We start from the raw sequence: 18,594 nt of genomic DNA on the forward strand, positions 1-18,594 counted from the left end.
CAACTATCAAATTATTTTGCTTCCAGAAAAGTAAGATCTAAGTCTCAGTTTTCCCTCTAAGCCCCCTACAATGAGAAAGTGAAAACAAAACTGGATTTCAATCTATAACACAAGTGCCCAGCCCTCCCATGAACTTCTGAGGAATTCCACACTGCCTGTCATATAACCTTGAGGGGGAAAAATGTGAAAGATGCACACCTGTAACTTACTCCTTCAATATGATGCTCTAAGGTTGCTAGTGAACACTTCAGTGTGAATAAACATGTGGGAAATGAGAACAAAATTAGAAATCCTTTTTACAAACTCTAATGTCATTTCTGACTCTGTTGTCTCATAACCAAAATGGTGTCTCCATTTATTTGTGAGCTTCTAATGTGTTTTTTTTTTAGGGAACCTAAAAAGAGGAACACAGTTGGTAAACCAAGAAAATCACTTGTCACACAACTTAAAAATTCTCATGTCCTTTTATTATTTTGCTAAATTTGGACAGTCTGTAATTACTTGTAATAATAGGATCAGATTACCTAGAAATGACAGATACTTGATTCATAAAACCCACTGTTAGGATTTTTCGATATTCTGGCTCTTTCAGTCTGAGAATTAAGAGGCAAAATGCTCAAGTCCACTGCTGCAATGAACTGATTTACTACCCTGTTTTAGAAACTGTGTCACCCCTAGAAGGAGCTAAAGAAAGGCTTAAATTTGTCGCTAAGGCAACACCAAAAGCAGGCAGGGAGGAAAGCTGGTCTTCCAGAAGTGGATCCAAGAGAAAGAAAGGAACTGGCCTGCTTTATCTAACAGTACCATCTGCACCCTAAGACTCGGGCCCGAACACTAAACTGTGTGGAACTGTGATGAACTTCCCATGTGATCTCCATAATTTAAATTTCTTTTCCACAAACTTCTCTTCTGAGGCAACCAAGTAGGAAAGAGATCCTCTCTGGTATATCTTCTCATCCACCAACTTTTGTCACAATGCTAGCATGAAATAGGTGCTAAATTATTACCTAATTAAAAATCTCCCACATGGGGCATCTCTAGGAAAAGTCTAAGTAGTTTGTCTTTAGAATTATCAGTGGCCTTTTCCCCTACTTTCTCTACCATCAAAATTGCCCCTGAGCAGATGAGTAATAAAACAATGACAAAAAAATATGTATAAATAACAGGGGGGATAAGGGGTATGCGATGGTTTGGGTTCTTATTAATTTTTTAATATACATTTTTTCCTTTATTTTGGAGTAATGAAAACATTCTAAAATTGATTGTGGTGACGAATGCACAACTATATGATACTGTGGGCCACTGACTGTATACTCTGGATGGATTATATGTGTGCGAGTATATCTCAATAAAATCGCATTTAAAAAAATCGCTCCTGAGGTGATGTGAGGGGGACATTTAGCAAATATTTTTATCTTCATGCCAATAAAAGACAATGGAAATGGAAGGCTTCATTCCCTAAAAAGGTATTTAAGTATCAATGAACAGAGAGGGAAGGAAATTTGGGAGAAATGAGGAAGATGTCTCATTCCCCAGAAATTGTGTCACATTGGTGACAGGCCTTCCCTATATAAACTCCATGGAATAGATGGAGAAAACAAGGTTTAGAAAAATTAAAAACATTCTCAAGAAAATCTTCCACTCCTTTGGCCTTCACGGCAGAGAGGGGACCTTCCCAACAGGTTGCAGTCAGGTCCAACCTTCTTGACCCAAGAGAAGACGGATGGGAACTGGGAAATTCACTAATTCACCTACTCTTGGCCTGAGGGTTTTTATTCCCATAACCGAGACCAGCAAACCAATTCAAATGACAATCTCACACCCATACTCAGACTCCTTGATGTGACTGGGTGGGAAAAGACGCCCAAAACTATGTTAAGAGCAACCCTGAGTCTTGGTTCTTGTAGAAGCACTCTGAGATCTACAGGGCAGGGACCCACAGCTGCCCCCTTCAAGCAGGCCAGCATAGTGGGCACCCTGCTGCTGCTTCCTGAGGCTGGGTTTCCCCATAGCTCATGGAAAGGCCCAGAAGCCAGAGGCTGGCAGTTAGGACAGCGGGGTCAGGTCTCCACTCTCTGCTCCTTCCCAGAAGCCAGGTGCTGATGGGATCTGCTATGGACTGAATCATGCCCCCCACTGTGGTGCTCTGGAGCTGTATGTACCCCTGGAAAAAACATGTTCTTAAATTTAATCCATTCCTGTGGCTGTGAACACACTGTAAGTAGGACCTTTTGATGAAGCTACTTCAGTTAAGGTGTGACCCAACTCAATCAGGATGGGTCTTAATCCTATTCCTGGAATAGTCCTTTATAAGTGGAATAAAATTCAGAGAGAGGAGAAAGCCACAGGAAGCAGCCAGAAGCTGAACATCAACAGAACCTGGAAGAGAAGGAAGAGACCAGGAGATGCCGCCACGTACCTTCCCACGTGACACACTAAGAACAAAGGATCACCAGCAGCCAGCACCAAAACATCACAGTTTTGGGGGAGAAAGTGTTGCCTTGGTGATGCCTTGATTTGGACTCTTTTTCCTAACCTCAAAATTGTGAGCCATTAAATTCCCATTGTTACCAGAGAAGAAATAGAAGACCTCAATCAACCCATGACAAGCAAAGAGATCCAATCAGTCATCAAAAATCTTCCCACAAATAAATGCCCAGGGCCAGATGGCTTCACAGGGGAATTCTACCAAACTTTCCAGAAAGAACTGACACCAATCTTACTCAAACTCTTTCAAAACATTGAAGAAAATGGAACACGACCTAACTCATTTTATGAAGCTAACATCAATCTAATACCAAAACCAGGCAAAGATGCTACAAAAAAGGAAAACTACCAGCCAATCTCCCTAATGAATATAGATGCAAAAATCCTCAACAAAATACTTGCAAATCGAATCCAAAGACACATTAAAAAAATCATACACCATGACCAAGTGGGGTTCATTCCAGGCATGCAAGGATGGTTCAACATAAGAAAATCAATCATTGTATTACAACACATTAACAAGTCAAAAGGGAAAAATCAAATGATCATCTCAGTAGATGCTGAAAAAGCATTTGACAAAATCCAACATCCGTTTTTGATAAAAACACTTCAAAAGGTAGAAATTGAAGGAAACTTCCTCAATATGATAAAGAGCATATATGAAAAACCCACAGCCAGCATAGCACTCAATGGTGAGAGACTGAAAGCCTTCCCTCTAAGATCAGGAACAAGACAAGGATGCCCGCTGTCACCACTGTTATTCAACATTGTGCTGGAAGTGCTAGCCAGGGCAATCCGGCAAGACAAAGAAATAAAAGGCATCCAAATTGGAAAAGAAGAAATAAAACTGTCATTGTTTGCAGATGATATGATCTTATATCTGGAAAACCCTGAGAAATCGACGATACAGCTACTAGAGCTAATAAACAAATTTAGCAAAGTAGCGGGATACAAGATTAATGCACCTAAGTCAGTAATGTTTCCATATGCTAGAAATGAACAAACTGAAGAGACACTCAAGAAAAAGATACCATTTTCAATAGCAACTAAAAAAATCAAGTACCTAGGAATAAACTTAACCAAAGATGTAAAAGACCTATACAAAGAAAACTACATAACTCTACTAAAAGAAATAGAAGGGGACCTTAAAAGATGGAAAAATATTCCATGTTCATGGATAGGAAGGCTAAATGTCATTAAGATGTCAATTCTACCCAAACTCATCTACATATTCAATGCAATCCCAATCAAAATTCCAACAACCTACTTTGCAGACTTGGAAAAGCTAGTTATCAAATTTATTTGGAAAGGGAAGATGCCTCGAATTGCTAAAGACACTCTAAAAAAGAAAAACGAAGTGGGAGGACTTACACTCCCTGACTTTGAAGCTTATTATAAAGCCACAGTTGTCAAAACAGCATGATACTGGCACAAAGATAGACATATAGATCAATGGAATCGAATTGAGAATTCAGAGATAGACCCTCAGATCTATGGCCGGCTGATCTTTGATAAGGCCCCCAAAGTCACTGAACTGAGTCATAATGGTCTTTTCAACAAATGGGGCTGGGAGACTTGGATATCCATTTCCAAAAGAATGAAAGAGGACCCCTACCTCACACCCTACACAAAAATTAACTCAAAATGGACCAAAGATCTCAATATAAAAGAAAGTACCATAAAACTCCTAGAAGATAATGTAGGAAAACATCTTCAAGACCTTGTATTAGGCGGCCACTTCCTAGACTTTACACCCAAAGCACAAGCAACAAAAGAAAAAATAGATAAATGGGAACTCCTCAAGCCTAGAAGTTTCTGTACCTCAAAGGATTTGTCAAAAAGGTAAAGAGGCAGCCAACTCAATGGGAAAAATTTTTTGGAAACCATGTATCTGACAAAAGAGTGATATCTTGCATATAAAAAGAAATCCTACAACTCAATGACAATAGTACAGACAGCCCAATTATAAAATGGGCAAAAGATATGAAAAGAGTTCTCTGAAGAGGAAATACAAATGGCCAAGAAACACATGAAAAAATGTTCAGCTTCACTAGCTGTTAGAGAGATGCAAATTAAGACCACAATGAGATACCATCTAACACCGATTAGAGTGGCTGCCATTAAACAAACAGGAAACTACAAATGCTGGAGGGGATGTGGAGAAATTGGAACTCTTATTCATTGTTGGTGGGACTGTCTAATGGTTCAGCCACTCTGGAAGTCAGTCTGGCAGTTCCTTAGAAAACTAGATATAGAGTTACCATTCGATCCAGCGATTGCACTTCTCGGTATATACCTGGAAGGTCGGAAAGCAGGGACACGAACAGATATCTGCACGCCAATGTTCATAGCAGCATTATTCACAATTGCCGAGAGATGGAAACAGCCCAAATGTCCTTCAACAGATGAGTGGATAAATAAAATGTGGTATATACACACGATGGAATACTACCCGGCAGTAAGAAGGAACGATCTCGTGAAACATATGACAATATGGATGAACCTTGAAGACATAATGCTGAGCGAAATAAGCCAGGCAGAAAAAGAGAAATATTATATGCTACCACTAATGTGAACTTTGAAAAATGTAAAACAAATGGTTTATAATGTAGAATGTAGGGGAACTAGCAATAGGGAGCAATTAAGGAAGGGGGAACAATAATCCAAGAAGAACAGATAAGCTATTTAACGTTCTGGGGATGCCCAGCAATGACTATGGTCTGTTAATTTCTGATGGATATAGTAGGAACAAGTTCACAGAAATGTTGCTATATTAGGTAACTTTCTTGGGGTAAAGTAGGAACAGGTTGGAAGTAAAGCAGTTATCTTAGGTTACTTGTCTTTTTCTTACTCCCTTGTTACGGTCTCTTTGAAATGTTCTTTTATTGTATGTTTTGTTTTGTTTTGTTTTTAATTTTTTTTTTCATACAGCTGATTTAAGAAAGAAAAAAAAGTTAAAAAAAAAACCCAAGGAAAAAAAGATGTAGTGCCCCCTTGAGGAGCCTGTGGAGAATGCAGGGGTATTGGCCTACCCCACCTCCATGGTTGCTAACATGACCACAGACATAGGGGACTAGTGGTTTGATGGGTTGAGCCCTCTACCATAGGTTTTACCCTTGGGAAGACGGTTGCTGCAAAGGAGAGGCTAGGCCTCCCTATAATTGTGCCTAAGAGCCTCCTCCCGAATGCCTCTTTGTTGCTCAGATGTGGCCCTCTCTCTCTAGCTAAGCCAACTTGAAAGGTGAAATCACTGCCCTCCCCTCTACGTGGGATCAGATACCCAGGGGAGTGAATCTCCCTGGCAATGTGGAATATGACTCCCGGGGAGGAATGTAGACCTGGCATCGTGGGATGGAGAACATCTTCTTGACCAAAAGGGGGATGTGAAAGGAAATGAAATAAGCTTCAGTGGCAGAGAGATTCCAAAAGGAGCCGAGAGGTCACTCTGGTGGGCACTCTAACGCACAATTTAGGCAACCCTTTTTAGGTTCTAAAGAACTGGGGTAGCTGGTGGTGGATACCTGAAACTATCAAACGACAACCCAGAACCCATGAATCTCGAAGACAATTGTATAAAAATGGAGCTTATGAGGGGTGACAATGGGATTGGGAAAGCCATAAGGAGCACACTCCACTTTGTCTAGTTTATGGATGGATGAGTAGAAAAATAGGGGAAGGAAACAAACAGACAAAGGTACCCAGTGTTCTTTTTTACTTCAATTGCTCTTTTTCACTTTAATTATTATTCTTGTTATTTTTGTGTGTGTGCTAATGAAGGTGTCAGGGATTGATTTAGGTGATGAATGTACAATTATGTAATGGTACTGTGAACAATCGAATGTACGATTTGTTTTGTATGACTGCGTGGTATGTGAATATATCTCAATAAAATGAAGATTGAAAAAAAAAAAAAAAAATTCCCATTGTTTAACCCGGCCCATCTCATGGTATTTGCCTGAGCAGCCAGGAAACGAAAACACCCACAAAGATGTGTTCCAGTCCTAATCCCTGGACCTGTGAGTATGAACACATTTGTAACTAGGATCTTTGAAGATGTTATTAGTTTAGATGAAGCCAAAGTGAATCAGAGTGGGCCTTAAACCAATATGACTGCTTAATCCAATAAAGCAGACGAAATCTGGACACAGTTAGGAGGAGACAGGCAGAGGGAAATGGGCATGTGACGAGGCAGAGGTTGAGTTATGGACTGCCAGCAAGCCAACACCAGAATGCTAGACTCTGGAGAAAGCGTGATCCTGCCAACACCTTGAGTTTAGACTTCCAGCCTCCAAAACTGTGAGACAAATTCCTGCTGTTGAAGCCAACCAGTTTGTGGTATTTGTCACAGCAGGCCTGGCAAACCAAGGCTCACAGAGCTGGAAGGTCTCCTTACCTTGGGACTGGATCTTTTATTTTATAACTAACAGGTAAAGGGTATTTAAATGCCAAGTCCCAGCCAGGCAACTCATTTTGATGCCTAGTTACGGACCTTTAATATTCTTAACTGACTATGCCCCAAACACTGATTTCTGTGTTAATTCTGCTGATCTTTTTCACGTGGAAAAGTGGTGAGTTATCTCTAGAACTCTGACCTTATCAACCTTCACAGTAGCTCTGCCTCTAAGTATTACAATGACAAGAATGTTTTTTCACATGTCCACTGTTTCAAAATTTATATCTGAGCAATTACCTGAACACACCACTTACCATTGACTTGCATGTCATAAAAAGCATTTTAAGTCCATGTGTGTAAGACTACCCGGATATAATTCTCTTGGAAGAGAATTCCTATTTATTATTATTTTTTTTTTTGCAAACAGTTTTAGAGGCAGGGGATTAAACTGATTGAAATTTCACAAGATTGACATTATTGCTTAAAGTGCTTGAATTGGTTACATTAAAAAAAAAGGTACAGATTATTTTAAATAAAAACTATAAACTTTTTTTTAGCAACAAAATCAAATGAATGCCACACAAATACAGCAACTCTTTTGACTATACAGAAATGGAAGCCAAAAATAAATTAATGTAGTACTGGAAAACCAAAAATTAATTAGGCAGAAAAATAGGAAATAATTTTCCCTGACTCATGCCATTTACATGAGTTAATCACAATAGTGCTGATAAACGCCTTGACCATATGTAGCAAACAAGGGCAAAACATTTAGTGTACAATGTTTTAATACACATGAATATACAAAGTTGATCAAAATGCAATGTTTAAAGATAAAATCCATCTGTAATAAAGCTACAATCCAATATCTAAAATAAGCCCCAGACTCCAGTTAGAATATAGTTCATTGTTCGACATGCCCATGAAATTAAGGGTATCTATGAAAATAAATGCATAGGGACCATTGCTGTGATTTTTTTCCCCATTTCATCTTAAGTCCAAAATATACCAGGCCATAAAACCAAATATAACTGGCCTCCTATTCAAACCAATGTCCAACTGGTGCTATTCTTGGCTCTCTTCAAACCAGCCCACTTCACATAGGCTTGGAATGGAAAAATGTATTAAAACATAATAGAACTGGATGTCAGCATTTTACCACAATTTCTTTTTTAAACAAATAACTTTTTTTAACATACTGTATCATAATCTTGATGCTAAACCAATACAGCAAATATTTATTTCCTCTCTTTTGAAAATGTAAAACACTGTAACTTATTTCAAAATACCCAGCAGTTAAAAGAAATACAGCAGGCCTACTCACTCCTGCCAGGAAATGGCACACAGAAGCCCTGGCTCAGCCCTTGGAGAGAAAATTGCTGAGCCTTTGTGCTATTGTTGACCTCAGGATGCTCTCACAGATCCCACACCAGTTGCTGATTTACACTAAAAATGAGGGTTTAAAACTAGGGGGAAAAAAAAACCAAAACTGTTTGCATGCTATTATTATCTTTACACAAAGTGAAATGACTGGGGAACAAATGTAGCTGCCTAGTGTTTGTTTCATTTATATAAGAGGAAGAGGGCAGAAATTACCAAAGTTTAAAAAAGTTTAAAGTTTAAAAAAACTAAAGGAGTGTTGGTGGATAAATGTATTTTGATCTCTTTCCAATCTTTTCCTGCATCATACAACCATTTTAATGTCTCTGCAATATCTTCCATACTTATCTTTTTCATTTTAAAAATTTATCCATGAATACTGAATTTTAACTGACCCTATCTTACTAAAAGGAATAAATGCAGTTAAGTTACTGGGAAAAACTATTCATACCCCCAAAGAAAAAAGAAATGCATTGAACCTTTTAGCATCTAACCATTATATGAGTTTCCAACTGAAACTTTTTTCCTAACAAATTAGTTCCAAGAGTCATTTCAAAGACAATTTTAATAGTTTTTCTTATGAATCAGTTCCAAATATATTAGAGATCAGCTATCATTTTTAAAATACTTTGCAACCTGTAGTCAATGGTTATATATTGTACAAATATGTCCCTGTATCGATCAGCTTCAATTGGGAAGTGTTCCTCCTTTAAAACAGAATAAAGGATTACCTTTGAGGTAAGTGATTACTGCATATGTTTAGTGGAGGAAAAAAAGACAAATATTTATAGATATGAATTAGCCTCTAAACAAGGCAAGGTATATTTCTGTCACTTGTATAAAACAATAACACAAAGATCACCATGTTTTTGTCTTCTCCAGTGAAAATATTTCACCTCAAGCATGAACAAATGAAGTGTTGGCATGCTTATTTAAGTTATGAGCAATAAGCAGTTCAAGGTATTTCAAAGATAAGAAATCCAGTTTTCATCTAAAGTGCTATCCTTTTACTTGTTGCAAAATGGCCACTAACATTTTCAATTTCAATTTTAGTTCACATTTGCCAAAAGTTTGCATGTTTATTCACTGATTCATTAGGTAACAAAATAATACGTTCACAGTATATTATAGTGTATGGAAGTTCATTGACTTCCCATAGAGAAGCCAATAAACTTTACTCATAATATTTGTAGGAAACCGAAAACCAGCTTAACAGCAAAACACCAAATTGACCCTTTTAATAAAAGGTACCAATACTCAAATGCTCTAATAAATACAGATACAACAAAAAAGAAAACAAGTCAAAGTAATTATAGTGAGATGAGGTTATTCCAAAAGCTCCGCCTTGTCAAGCTTCCTAGGAGTCTGAGCCAAAGAAACAACCACCATTTTGTTCATTTTGTTCATTCCCCCACCTGCTCACTGACACTTCCTATGACTACCTTCATACCAGCTAATTCCAGTATTTCCTCTAGGAAAGGTTCTGTATTAGCCCTGGGACTTGCCAGTGCCTCAGGAAACAGACTGAAAATATTAAGAAGTTAACAGTTGTACGGTGGATGGCTGGAAAGGTGCAGTGCTTTCATTATTCCTGATACAAGAATAATGTCGGTATTTTCTGGCTAAGGAGAGTTGCGCCAGATGAAGTCAATGTGGTGTCTCAGCTCTGCAACCACAGACTGTGAAACATCAGAAGGATTGGAAAGATACTTTGAAAAGCCTAGCGGTATCAGAAAAAGGATAACTACTACTCACAGGACCTTACAGAAGAAAAGGTTTTAAGGGTTTCGCTAAAAACAAACAGCATATAGCTATTTTCCTGAAACTTCGTTTGGTAGAAAGGTAAGAAAAGTTAACTTTTTCACGGTCCACAAAAGCTTCCTCTTCTTGGCTTTGCCTGCCCTGAGCTCCACACCTTTGTAGCCCCTGAAATTCTAATGGCTAGTTATGCACAACGAGTGCGGGTGCTAACCACTGTGAACAGCCACTCTTCACTCTGGTTCCACATGGAGGATGGTTTTAATATCAAGGTTACTGACTCTTAAGCTTTTTCACTTGCACAAACTTAAAGCTATAGCTGCAGCCCAAGAAGGTAAACAACTACCCAGTTCTTCTGTCAGAAAAGAGGCGGAGAAGCTAAAAATGGGTAGCACTCCTTCCAAGGACGAGTCAAAAGGAATGCATTGGAAGGATCCCCTGGAAGGCATTTATGAAGTTTAGCAAAGACCCAAAATAGAAATGTAGACGTTTCATTGACAATGTTCTAATTCAGCCAGACACGGTGAGTGGCACAGCATATATACCCAATCCTAAAATCGGCAACTGTTATTCATATAAATCTTACTACAATCTGACTGCAGTTAACTCTACCTCACACTAAAATAAAGCCAAGAGTAGTGCGGCATGTAAAAAAAAAAAAAATGGGAGAGAGTCTAACACATCCAGACCATTGCGACTCGGAGTGATGCCACTGGTGGGCCACTGGGAAAGGAGAAAATCTGCAGAGAAACCAGGTAATGGTGCTTTGAACATTTTTCCCCACTTGAATTAGTTCCAAGTTCTTTAAGTTATTCTCTTGACTGATAGAATAAAATATATCCAGATTCTGAATTTTTTGATATATCCGATGTCAGGCCATAGAATTCTTCAATAGCTTGAGCATCTATTTTCTACAATAAAAGAGACAGAAAACAATACAACTGTTTATCATGATTACTGGGAGAAGGAAAGAAAAAACTAATGGATTATACAACAAAATGGAGCACATGATATTTACTGTGATCACATCACAAATAGGAACTTTCAATAGCAAATGGATAATTCAATAGACTTGACAGAGTGACAACACTATATAAACTGCAAATAGCTGGGGAAGGATGTCACCCTTTCATCTTTCAGCAAGCCTAGGTAGGCACTCTTTGAAGAAGCCAGGACTTCCATTTTTCAAATGGCAAACTATCTTGGGGATAACTAATTCCTTCAGACTACCAGACTTTAGTATTATTCTTCTAAAACGGTTACCTTAGTGAGCTAAAACAGAGCATGTCTTTGAGTCTAGAATTCATTCCAGCTAGCGTTCCTTTACAACAAAATCAGTACATTGAATAGTTCTATATAAGATGAAGATTTCCAGACCCAACAGACTGAAAAAGAAATATTTTTTAAAACTACAATCAATGCATTGTGCAGAAAAATCTGGTACAGTGAAAGAATTTTAATAGAACTCTGAAGTCTCTTACTTGGTCTGTACCAGAGAGAGCTTCAGACGGGGTAGGCAAGAGAACTTACATATAAATATGATTTATGGTAGCAGAGCGACCCCACATCTATGGCTGATTGGGCAACTTAGCAAGAACACAGTCTGAAGGAATCCATGCCCACAAACACCCCTTCTCCATTGCCCATGGAGAAGGGAGAGCGGTAGTGTGCCAGTCTGAATGTAGTATGTTCCCTCAAATGCCAGTATCTTTCATGTAATCTTGTGTGGGCAGACGTATCAGTGTTAATTAGATTGTAATTCTTTGAGTGTTTCCATGGAGATGCGCCCCACCCAACTGTGGGTGATGACTCTGATTGGATAACTTCCATGGAGGTGTTGGGCCACCCATTCAGGGTGGGTCTGAATTAAATTACTAGAACACTATATAAGATCAGACAGAAGGAGCAAGCTGCTATAGCCAAGAGGGACACTTTGAAGAAAGCACAGAAGCTGCAGATAAGAGACAGTTTGAAGGCAGCCATTGAAAGCAGACTCTTGCTCCGGAGAAGCTAAGAGAGGACAAATACCCCAAGTGCAACTAAGAGTGACATTTTTGAGGAACTGCAGCCTAGAGAGGAACGTCCTGGGAGAAAGCCATTTTGAAACCAGAACTTTGGAGCAGACACCAGCCACGTGCCTTCCCAGCTAAAAGAGGTTTTCCAGACACCACTGGCCATCCTCCAGTGAAGGTACCCAATTGCTGATGTGCTACCTTGGACACTTTATGGACTTAAGACTGTAACTGTGCAACCAATAAACCCCTTTTATAAAAGCCAATCCATCTCTGGTGTTTTGCATTCCGGCAGCATTAGCAAATTAGAACAGGTAGAATTTAGTTCTGATAGCAATTTAAGTTGTTTTCAAGTCAGATTATGAGGTTTAGACCTATTTTTAAAAGCTTCCACATGCCCTAAAATACCATCTAAGCCCTACCCCTACCAGAGAACAATCTGCATACCAACCTCTACAATGTCATCATCAAACAAAAGCCAGAAACCATGACTTTTCACAATAGTGATATAGTGCCCACGATTCGGACCACTGGAAAAGAACAAAAACAAAGGAAAGTTAGCCACTTAACATTTATTTCTTTATAAATCTTGATTTAGCTCCTCATAAGCAATGATTCACCAGAAAGAACTATATCATTGGCAAAAAGAACTTGATATATCTCGTAGCAGTCTCTACATTTGTTTGACCACAATTTATGGAGGTGCACTCACGTGCCGGCTTCGTGTAGGACACAGGGGAAAACAGAGACACATATAACATCTGCTTTCTAAGGACTCACAGGTCAGTGGGGAAAACACCCATTCAAATTCAACAACCGTGAACAAATAATTACTGATGGTTGGGGAGAAAAGCAGTGAACAAAACAAAAGCTTGGGGTGGGGGTTGGATAGACAACAAACAAATTAAACATATATAGAAGTCAAGTGGTGGGAAGTGCTCAAAGAAGACAGCAGGGTAATGGAATAGTGAGTGATCAGAAGAGGGGGCTATGTTTGATATAAAGTGGTGAGAGAAGGCTTCTCTGATGACATGAGATTTGAGAGAAGGAAAATTCCCTAAAGGAAATGGGTGAGGGAAGGGAACAAGCCATGTGACTGGATGATGGAAGTTTCAGGATGTAGAGAACAGTAAGTACAAGTGCAAAGGCCTGGGGCAGGCGGGAGGGTGGTGTGTTCCTAGAACAGCAGGTGGCCAGAGTGGCTGTGGCGGAGTGTGGGGGGGATCATATGGGGGATCAGTGAGGGGCAGATCACATGGGGCAGAACGGGTAGGAATTTGGACTTTACTATGAGTGAGCAGAGAAGACATTGGGATATTTGGAGGAGTCATGTGATGTAAGTTTTAGAAAGCTGTTAACAATCCATAACGCTAGTAACAGGTGCTAAAACAAAAAAGATACACCCTATACAATTTGGAAAAAAGAAGAAAGAAAAACTACATAGTTGTTACTCTGTAGTTATATTAGATATGCCCAACTGAGGGGATTTTAATCCTAAATCTAGATTTTTTTTTTTTTTTTAAGCACCACTGAAGTTGAAAAGCTGAATTTCCCCTTAGTTTGCTTTCTTTATATAACAAAATGGCCTCAAGGATCTGTTCCTGCCTTCCTCTAAACTCATCTTGGCTTCTAGTTCCCCCTCCCTGGTGCCCCAGCCCACTGGTCTCCTCTTTGCTTTCACACACATCACGCCTTCATGTTCCACCTTCACACTTGCTGCTTGATCTGCCTGAAATAATCCTCCTTCCCCATTTCATCCTTGAGGCCTCAGCTCAGAGGTCACCTCCAGATAAATCTTCCCTGGCAACCCTTCTCTCTCTGTCTCTCATCACCCCATTCATTCCTCATAGCACTAATCAAAATTGTAAATGATCTTGCAGTGGTTTGTTTTTTAAAACTTTTAATTTTGAAATACTTTCAAACTCACAGGACCATTATAAAAATAAAACAAATTCCATACTGAGAACTTCAACACGCCCCCAAAACCCTAGATTCCCAGATCCATCAAGTTTAACATTTTGCCACACATGCCATCAATCTATCAATCTATCTGTTATCTATTTATCAATCCATTTTCTGAACACTTGAATGATGTATACATCCTGCTCCCTGAACACTTCATACTGCTGTGAATATTTCCTAAGAACAAGGATATTCACTTAGGTAACCACCTTCAGTGAAGTTATCAATTTCAGGAAAATTAATATTGATATAAAGCTTACAGTCTAGATTTTTTTCATATGCCCCAATTACATCCTTTTGAGACTTTTTCTCTTTCCTTGTTAGATCCCATTCAGGGATGGTAAATAAATGTACCCCATTTAATTGTCACTGTCTCTGTAGTTGCCCTTGTTTTGTTGTTTTAACTGTGGGAACATATATACCAAAAACTTTCCCATCTCAACCACTGCCAAGCATCAGCAGTTTGTTTCTGGTGGTGGCTAGTAGGTCTGTTTACCTGTCAGTTATCTATTTTCCCCACAATACTGTAAGTTTCATGACGGTAGGGCCCCACATGACATGTTCACTACTGTATCTTCAGATCCTGGTAGGGAACCTGGGAAACAAGGTTTCAAAAACTCCTTTCTGCAGAAACCAACAAATGAGCCTGTGCACCCACTGGAACATGGCCCAGGAGCTCCTGGCATGGAAGCAGAAGAACAGGTTCAGCTCCATAACCTCAGAGTTTTCAGGTGCCCATACCTGAAAGCCACCTGATCCTCATGCACAGGCCAGCCCTGGGGTATGAAAATTTAAGGAAACTTCGTTCAGGGCCATGTGTGACACTTGCCGCCAGGGCCGTTCTGACCTCGTGCTCCCATTACTGAAACTGACTACTCCAGAGCCTGACCACCGCTGGACCCCAGTTCTCCTAAATGGGTGTCTGCCCTGCAGTTCCCAGTCCTCCCAGGGATGAGAGTCCTGCCCCCAAACCTCTCGGGCTCCCGCAGAGGTCCATGTGAAAGCCCATGTCTCTTTAGTGCACATCCGAGCACCGTGGCGCCCTCACCAAGCCTCCCTGCACATCTTACCTGTCTGCACCACTATCACCCACCTCGGCCACAATACCCTCCACCATGCCCACTTTGTGTCCCCAAGATTTCCTCCCCAGCCTGCCATGGGGCTGCACACAGTGTATACAGCTAGTTTCCAGACCTGGCCCCTGTGTTCTTTGAAAGAATGTCTGTTAGAACTATTCTTCAAGGGAAACACAAAGTTGGCTCATGACTAGCCAATAAATCTCTGTCAGTGAGAATGTTAGAAAATAGCCAACGATTTAAATGTAATGGCACGAGACAAATTGTAGGGTGTTCAAATGTGAAGTTACAGGTTCTGGCACCAGTCTACCCAAGCACAGAATGAAAAATAAGTCATTTGGGGGAGAACCTAAGATAGTGGCTAGGAGAGACAGGGCAAAAAAACACCTCCATGAAAAATACTAGATAAAAGCCAGAAAGTGACCCAGAACACCAGTTTCAGTGATGCACCAGCTGGACAAGGTCTGTTAAATCCACAGAGAACGTGCACTTGGTGAAACCAGGAGTCTGCGTTTTGAAACGAGCGAGTAAGCCGCTGAATATCCGGCAGCCACGCTGCGATGTGGGAAAACTGAGGGTTGGTGTTTGGAGGTGGACTCGTTCTTTTTTAAAAAAACCCAAAAGCAGCTGCAGATACGGCAGTGAGAACTGCACAGTGAAGCGCAGCAGGAACAGGCTGTGCGAACGCCCCAATTATCTGGCGTGGAAGATAGGCTTTCGCACACCCGCTGCTAATTGTCTTGGATAGGGGAAGGCAGAGGTTAGCCAAAAGGGGAAAAAACCATGCCCTTTGCAGCCATCTTCCTGGCAGGCTGGGAACGCTCCTGCCTAGCGCCAGAACCACAGCCCAGAGCCATGCCAAAAAACCCAGTGTAACAGGAAGTGTTTCCAGCAACACGCGTACATGCCACAATATCAGGCATGGACAACAGCCTTTTGTGCACCCGCAGCTAATTGTCCAGGAGCTGGGAAGGCAGAGCTGTGCGAAAAGGGGGAAATTAACACACCCCATTCAGCCATCCTTTCAGTAGGGTGGGAGCACTCCTGCATGGCCCAGCAGTCCAGAACTTCCCTTGAGGGATAGCATGCATTTGTGATGTAGCACAACCTTCCCTCAGCAGAGGCCCTAGAAAGGCATGGCTTGGAAGAGGGACCCACTCGGAAATCCCAGGGACCATACGCTAATACCGAAGATGTGTGGGTCAGCGGCAGAGACAATCGGTGGAAAGACTGAAATGAAGGTTTAGACTCTTGCAACAGCCTTAAATCTCCAAGAACACCTGGGAGGTTTGACTGTTAAAGCTGCCCTCCTTCCCTAACCACTCAGAAACACGCCCCACATTCAGGGCAGACAGCACTAACAGCACACCCAAACTTGGTGCACCAATTGGACCCCACAAGAATCAGACCCCCACACAGCACAAAGACAAAGTTGGGGAAAACTGACTTGAGGGGAATAGATGACTCGTGGATGCCATCTGCTGGTTAGTTAGAGAAAGTGTATGCCACCAAGCCGTAGATCTGACAAATTAGAGATTCATCTTTGAATAATCCTACATATCCTAAAAGAACCCTATCAAGTAAAGCAAATGCCAAGAGGCCAAAAACAACAGAAAATTTTAAAGCATATGAAAAAAACAGACAATATGGATAACCCAAACCCAAACACCCAAATCAAAAGATCAGAGGAGACACAGTGCTTGGAGCAATTAATCAAAGAACTAAAGAAAAACAATGAGAGCATGGCACAGGCTATAAAGGACATGAAGAAGAGCATGGCACAGGATATAAAGGAAATGAAGAAGACCCTAGAAGAGCATAGAGAAGAAATTGCAAAAGTAAATTAAAAAAAATAGATGATCTTAGGGAAATAAAACAAACTGTTGACCAAATTAAAAAGATTCTGGATACTCACAGTACAAGACTAGTGGAAGCTGAACAACAAATCAGCGACCTCGAGGACCACAGAATCGAAAATGAAAGAACAAAAGAAAGAATGGGGAAAAAATCGAAAAACTCGAAATGGACCTCAGGGATATGACAGATAAAATAAAACATCCAAATATAAGACTCATTGGTGTCCCAGAAGGGGAAGAGAAGGGTAAAGGTCTAGAAAGAGTATTCAAAGAAACTGTTGGGGAAAACTTCCCAAACATTCTACACAATAGAAATACACAAAGCATAAATGCCCAGTGAACTCCAAATAGAATAAATCCAAATAAACACACTCCAAGACATATTCTGATCAGATTCTCAAATACTGAAGAGAAGGAGCAAGTTCTGAAAGCAGCAAGAGAAAAGCAATTCACCACATACACAGGACACAACATAAGACTAAGTAATGACTACTCAGGGGCCACCATGGAGGCGAGAAGGCAGTGGCATGACATATTTAAAATTCTGAGAGAGAAAAATTTCTAACCAAGAATACTTTATCCAGCAAAACTCTCCTTCAAATTTGAGGGAGAGCTTAAATTTTTCACAAACAAATGCTGAGAAATTTTGCTAATAAAAGTCCTGCCCTACTTCAGATACTAAAGGGAGCCCTACTGACAGAGGAACAAAGAAAGGAGAGAGAGAGAGATGGAGAAAGGTTCAGTACTAAAGAGATTCAATATTGGTTCATTAAAGGACATTAAGAGAGAAAGGGAAAAAATATATCTGACAAACATAAACCAAAGGATAGGATGGCTGATTCAAGAAATGCCTTCACAGTAATAACATTGAATGTAAATGGATTAAACTCCCCAATTAAAAGATACAATTTGGCAAAATGAATCAAAAAATATGAACCATGAATATGTTGCATATAAGAGACTCATCTTAGACACAGGGACAAAAGAAACTGAAAGTGAAAGGATGGGAAAAATATTTCATGCAAGCTACAGCCAAAAGAAAGCAGGAGTAGCAATATTAATCTCAGATAAAATAGACTTTGAATCCAAGGATGTTATGAGAGACAAAGAAGGACACTACATACTAATAAAAAGGGCAATTCAACAAGAAGAAATAACAATCATAAATGTTTATGCACCCAATCAAGGTGCCACAAAATACATGAGACAAACACTGGCAAAACTAAAGGATGCAATGGATGTTTCCACAATAATTGTGGGAGACTTCAACACATCACTCTCTCCTATAGATAGATCAACCAGACAGAAGACCAATAAGGAAACTGAAAACCTAAACAATCTGATAAATGAATTTGATATATATAGAACATCACATCCCAAATCACCAGGATACACATTCTTCTCTAGTGATCACAGAACTTTCTCCAGAATAGACCATATGGTGGGACATAAAACAAGCCTCAATAAATTTAAAAAAATTGAAATTATTCAAAACACATTCTCTGACCACAATGGAATACAATTAGAAGTCAATAACTATCAAAGACTTAGAAAATTCACAAACACTTGGAGCTTAAACAACACACTCCTAAAATAAATGGTTTATAATGTAGAATGGAGAGGAACTAGCAACAGAGAGCAATTAATGAAGAGGGAATGATAACTCAATA

The 18,594-nt window shown here is 39.9% G+C and overlaps 1 protein-coding gene across 1 annotated transcript in view; it reads right to left on the reverse strand.

The window, feature by feature from the left end:
- Positions 1-7,650: 7,650 nt before the first annotated feature.
- Positions 7,651-18,594, reverse strand: part of USP46 (ubiquitin specific peptidase 46) — an 85,459-nt gene continuing 74,515 nt past the window's right edge. Inside the window, exons 8-9 of the mRNA XM_037829791.1 lie at positions 12,482-12,560; positions 7,651-10,929 (exon numbers count right to left, since the gene is read on the reverse strand). Of these exons, the coding sequence (XP_037685719.1) occupies positions 10,828-10,929; positions 12,482-12,560 (181 nt within the window). The 3' untranslated portion in view covers positions 7,651-10,827. The remainder of the gene's footprint in view (positions 10,930-12,481; positions 12,561-18,594) is intronic.

Source organism: Choloepus didactylus, chromosome 3 (genome assembly GCF_015220235.1).
Source record: "Choloepus didactylus isolate mChoDid1 chromosome 3, mChoDid1.pri, whole genome shotgun sequence".
Classification (NCBI taxonomy): Eukaryota; Metazoa; Chordata; class Mammalia; order Pilosa; family Megalonychidae; genus Choloepus; species Choloepus didactylus.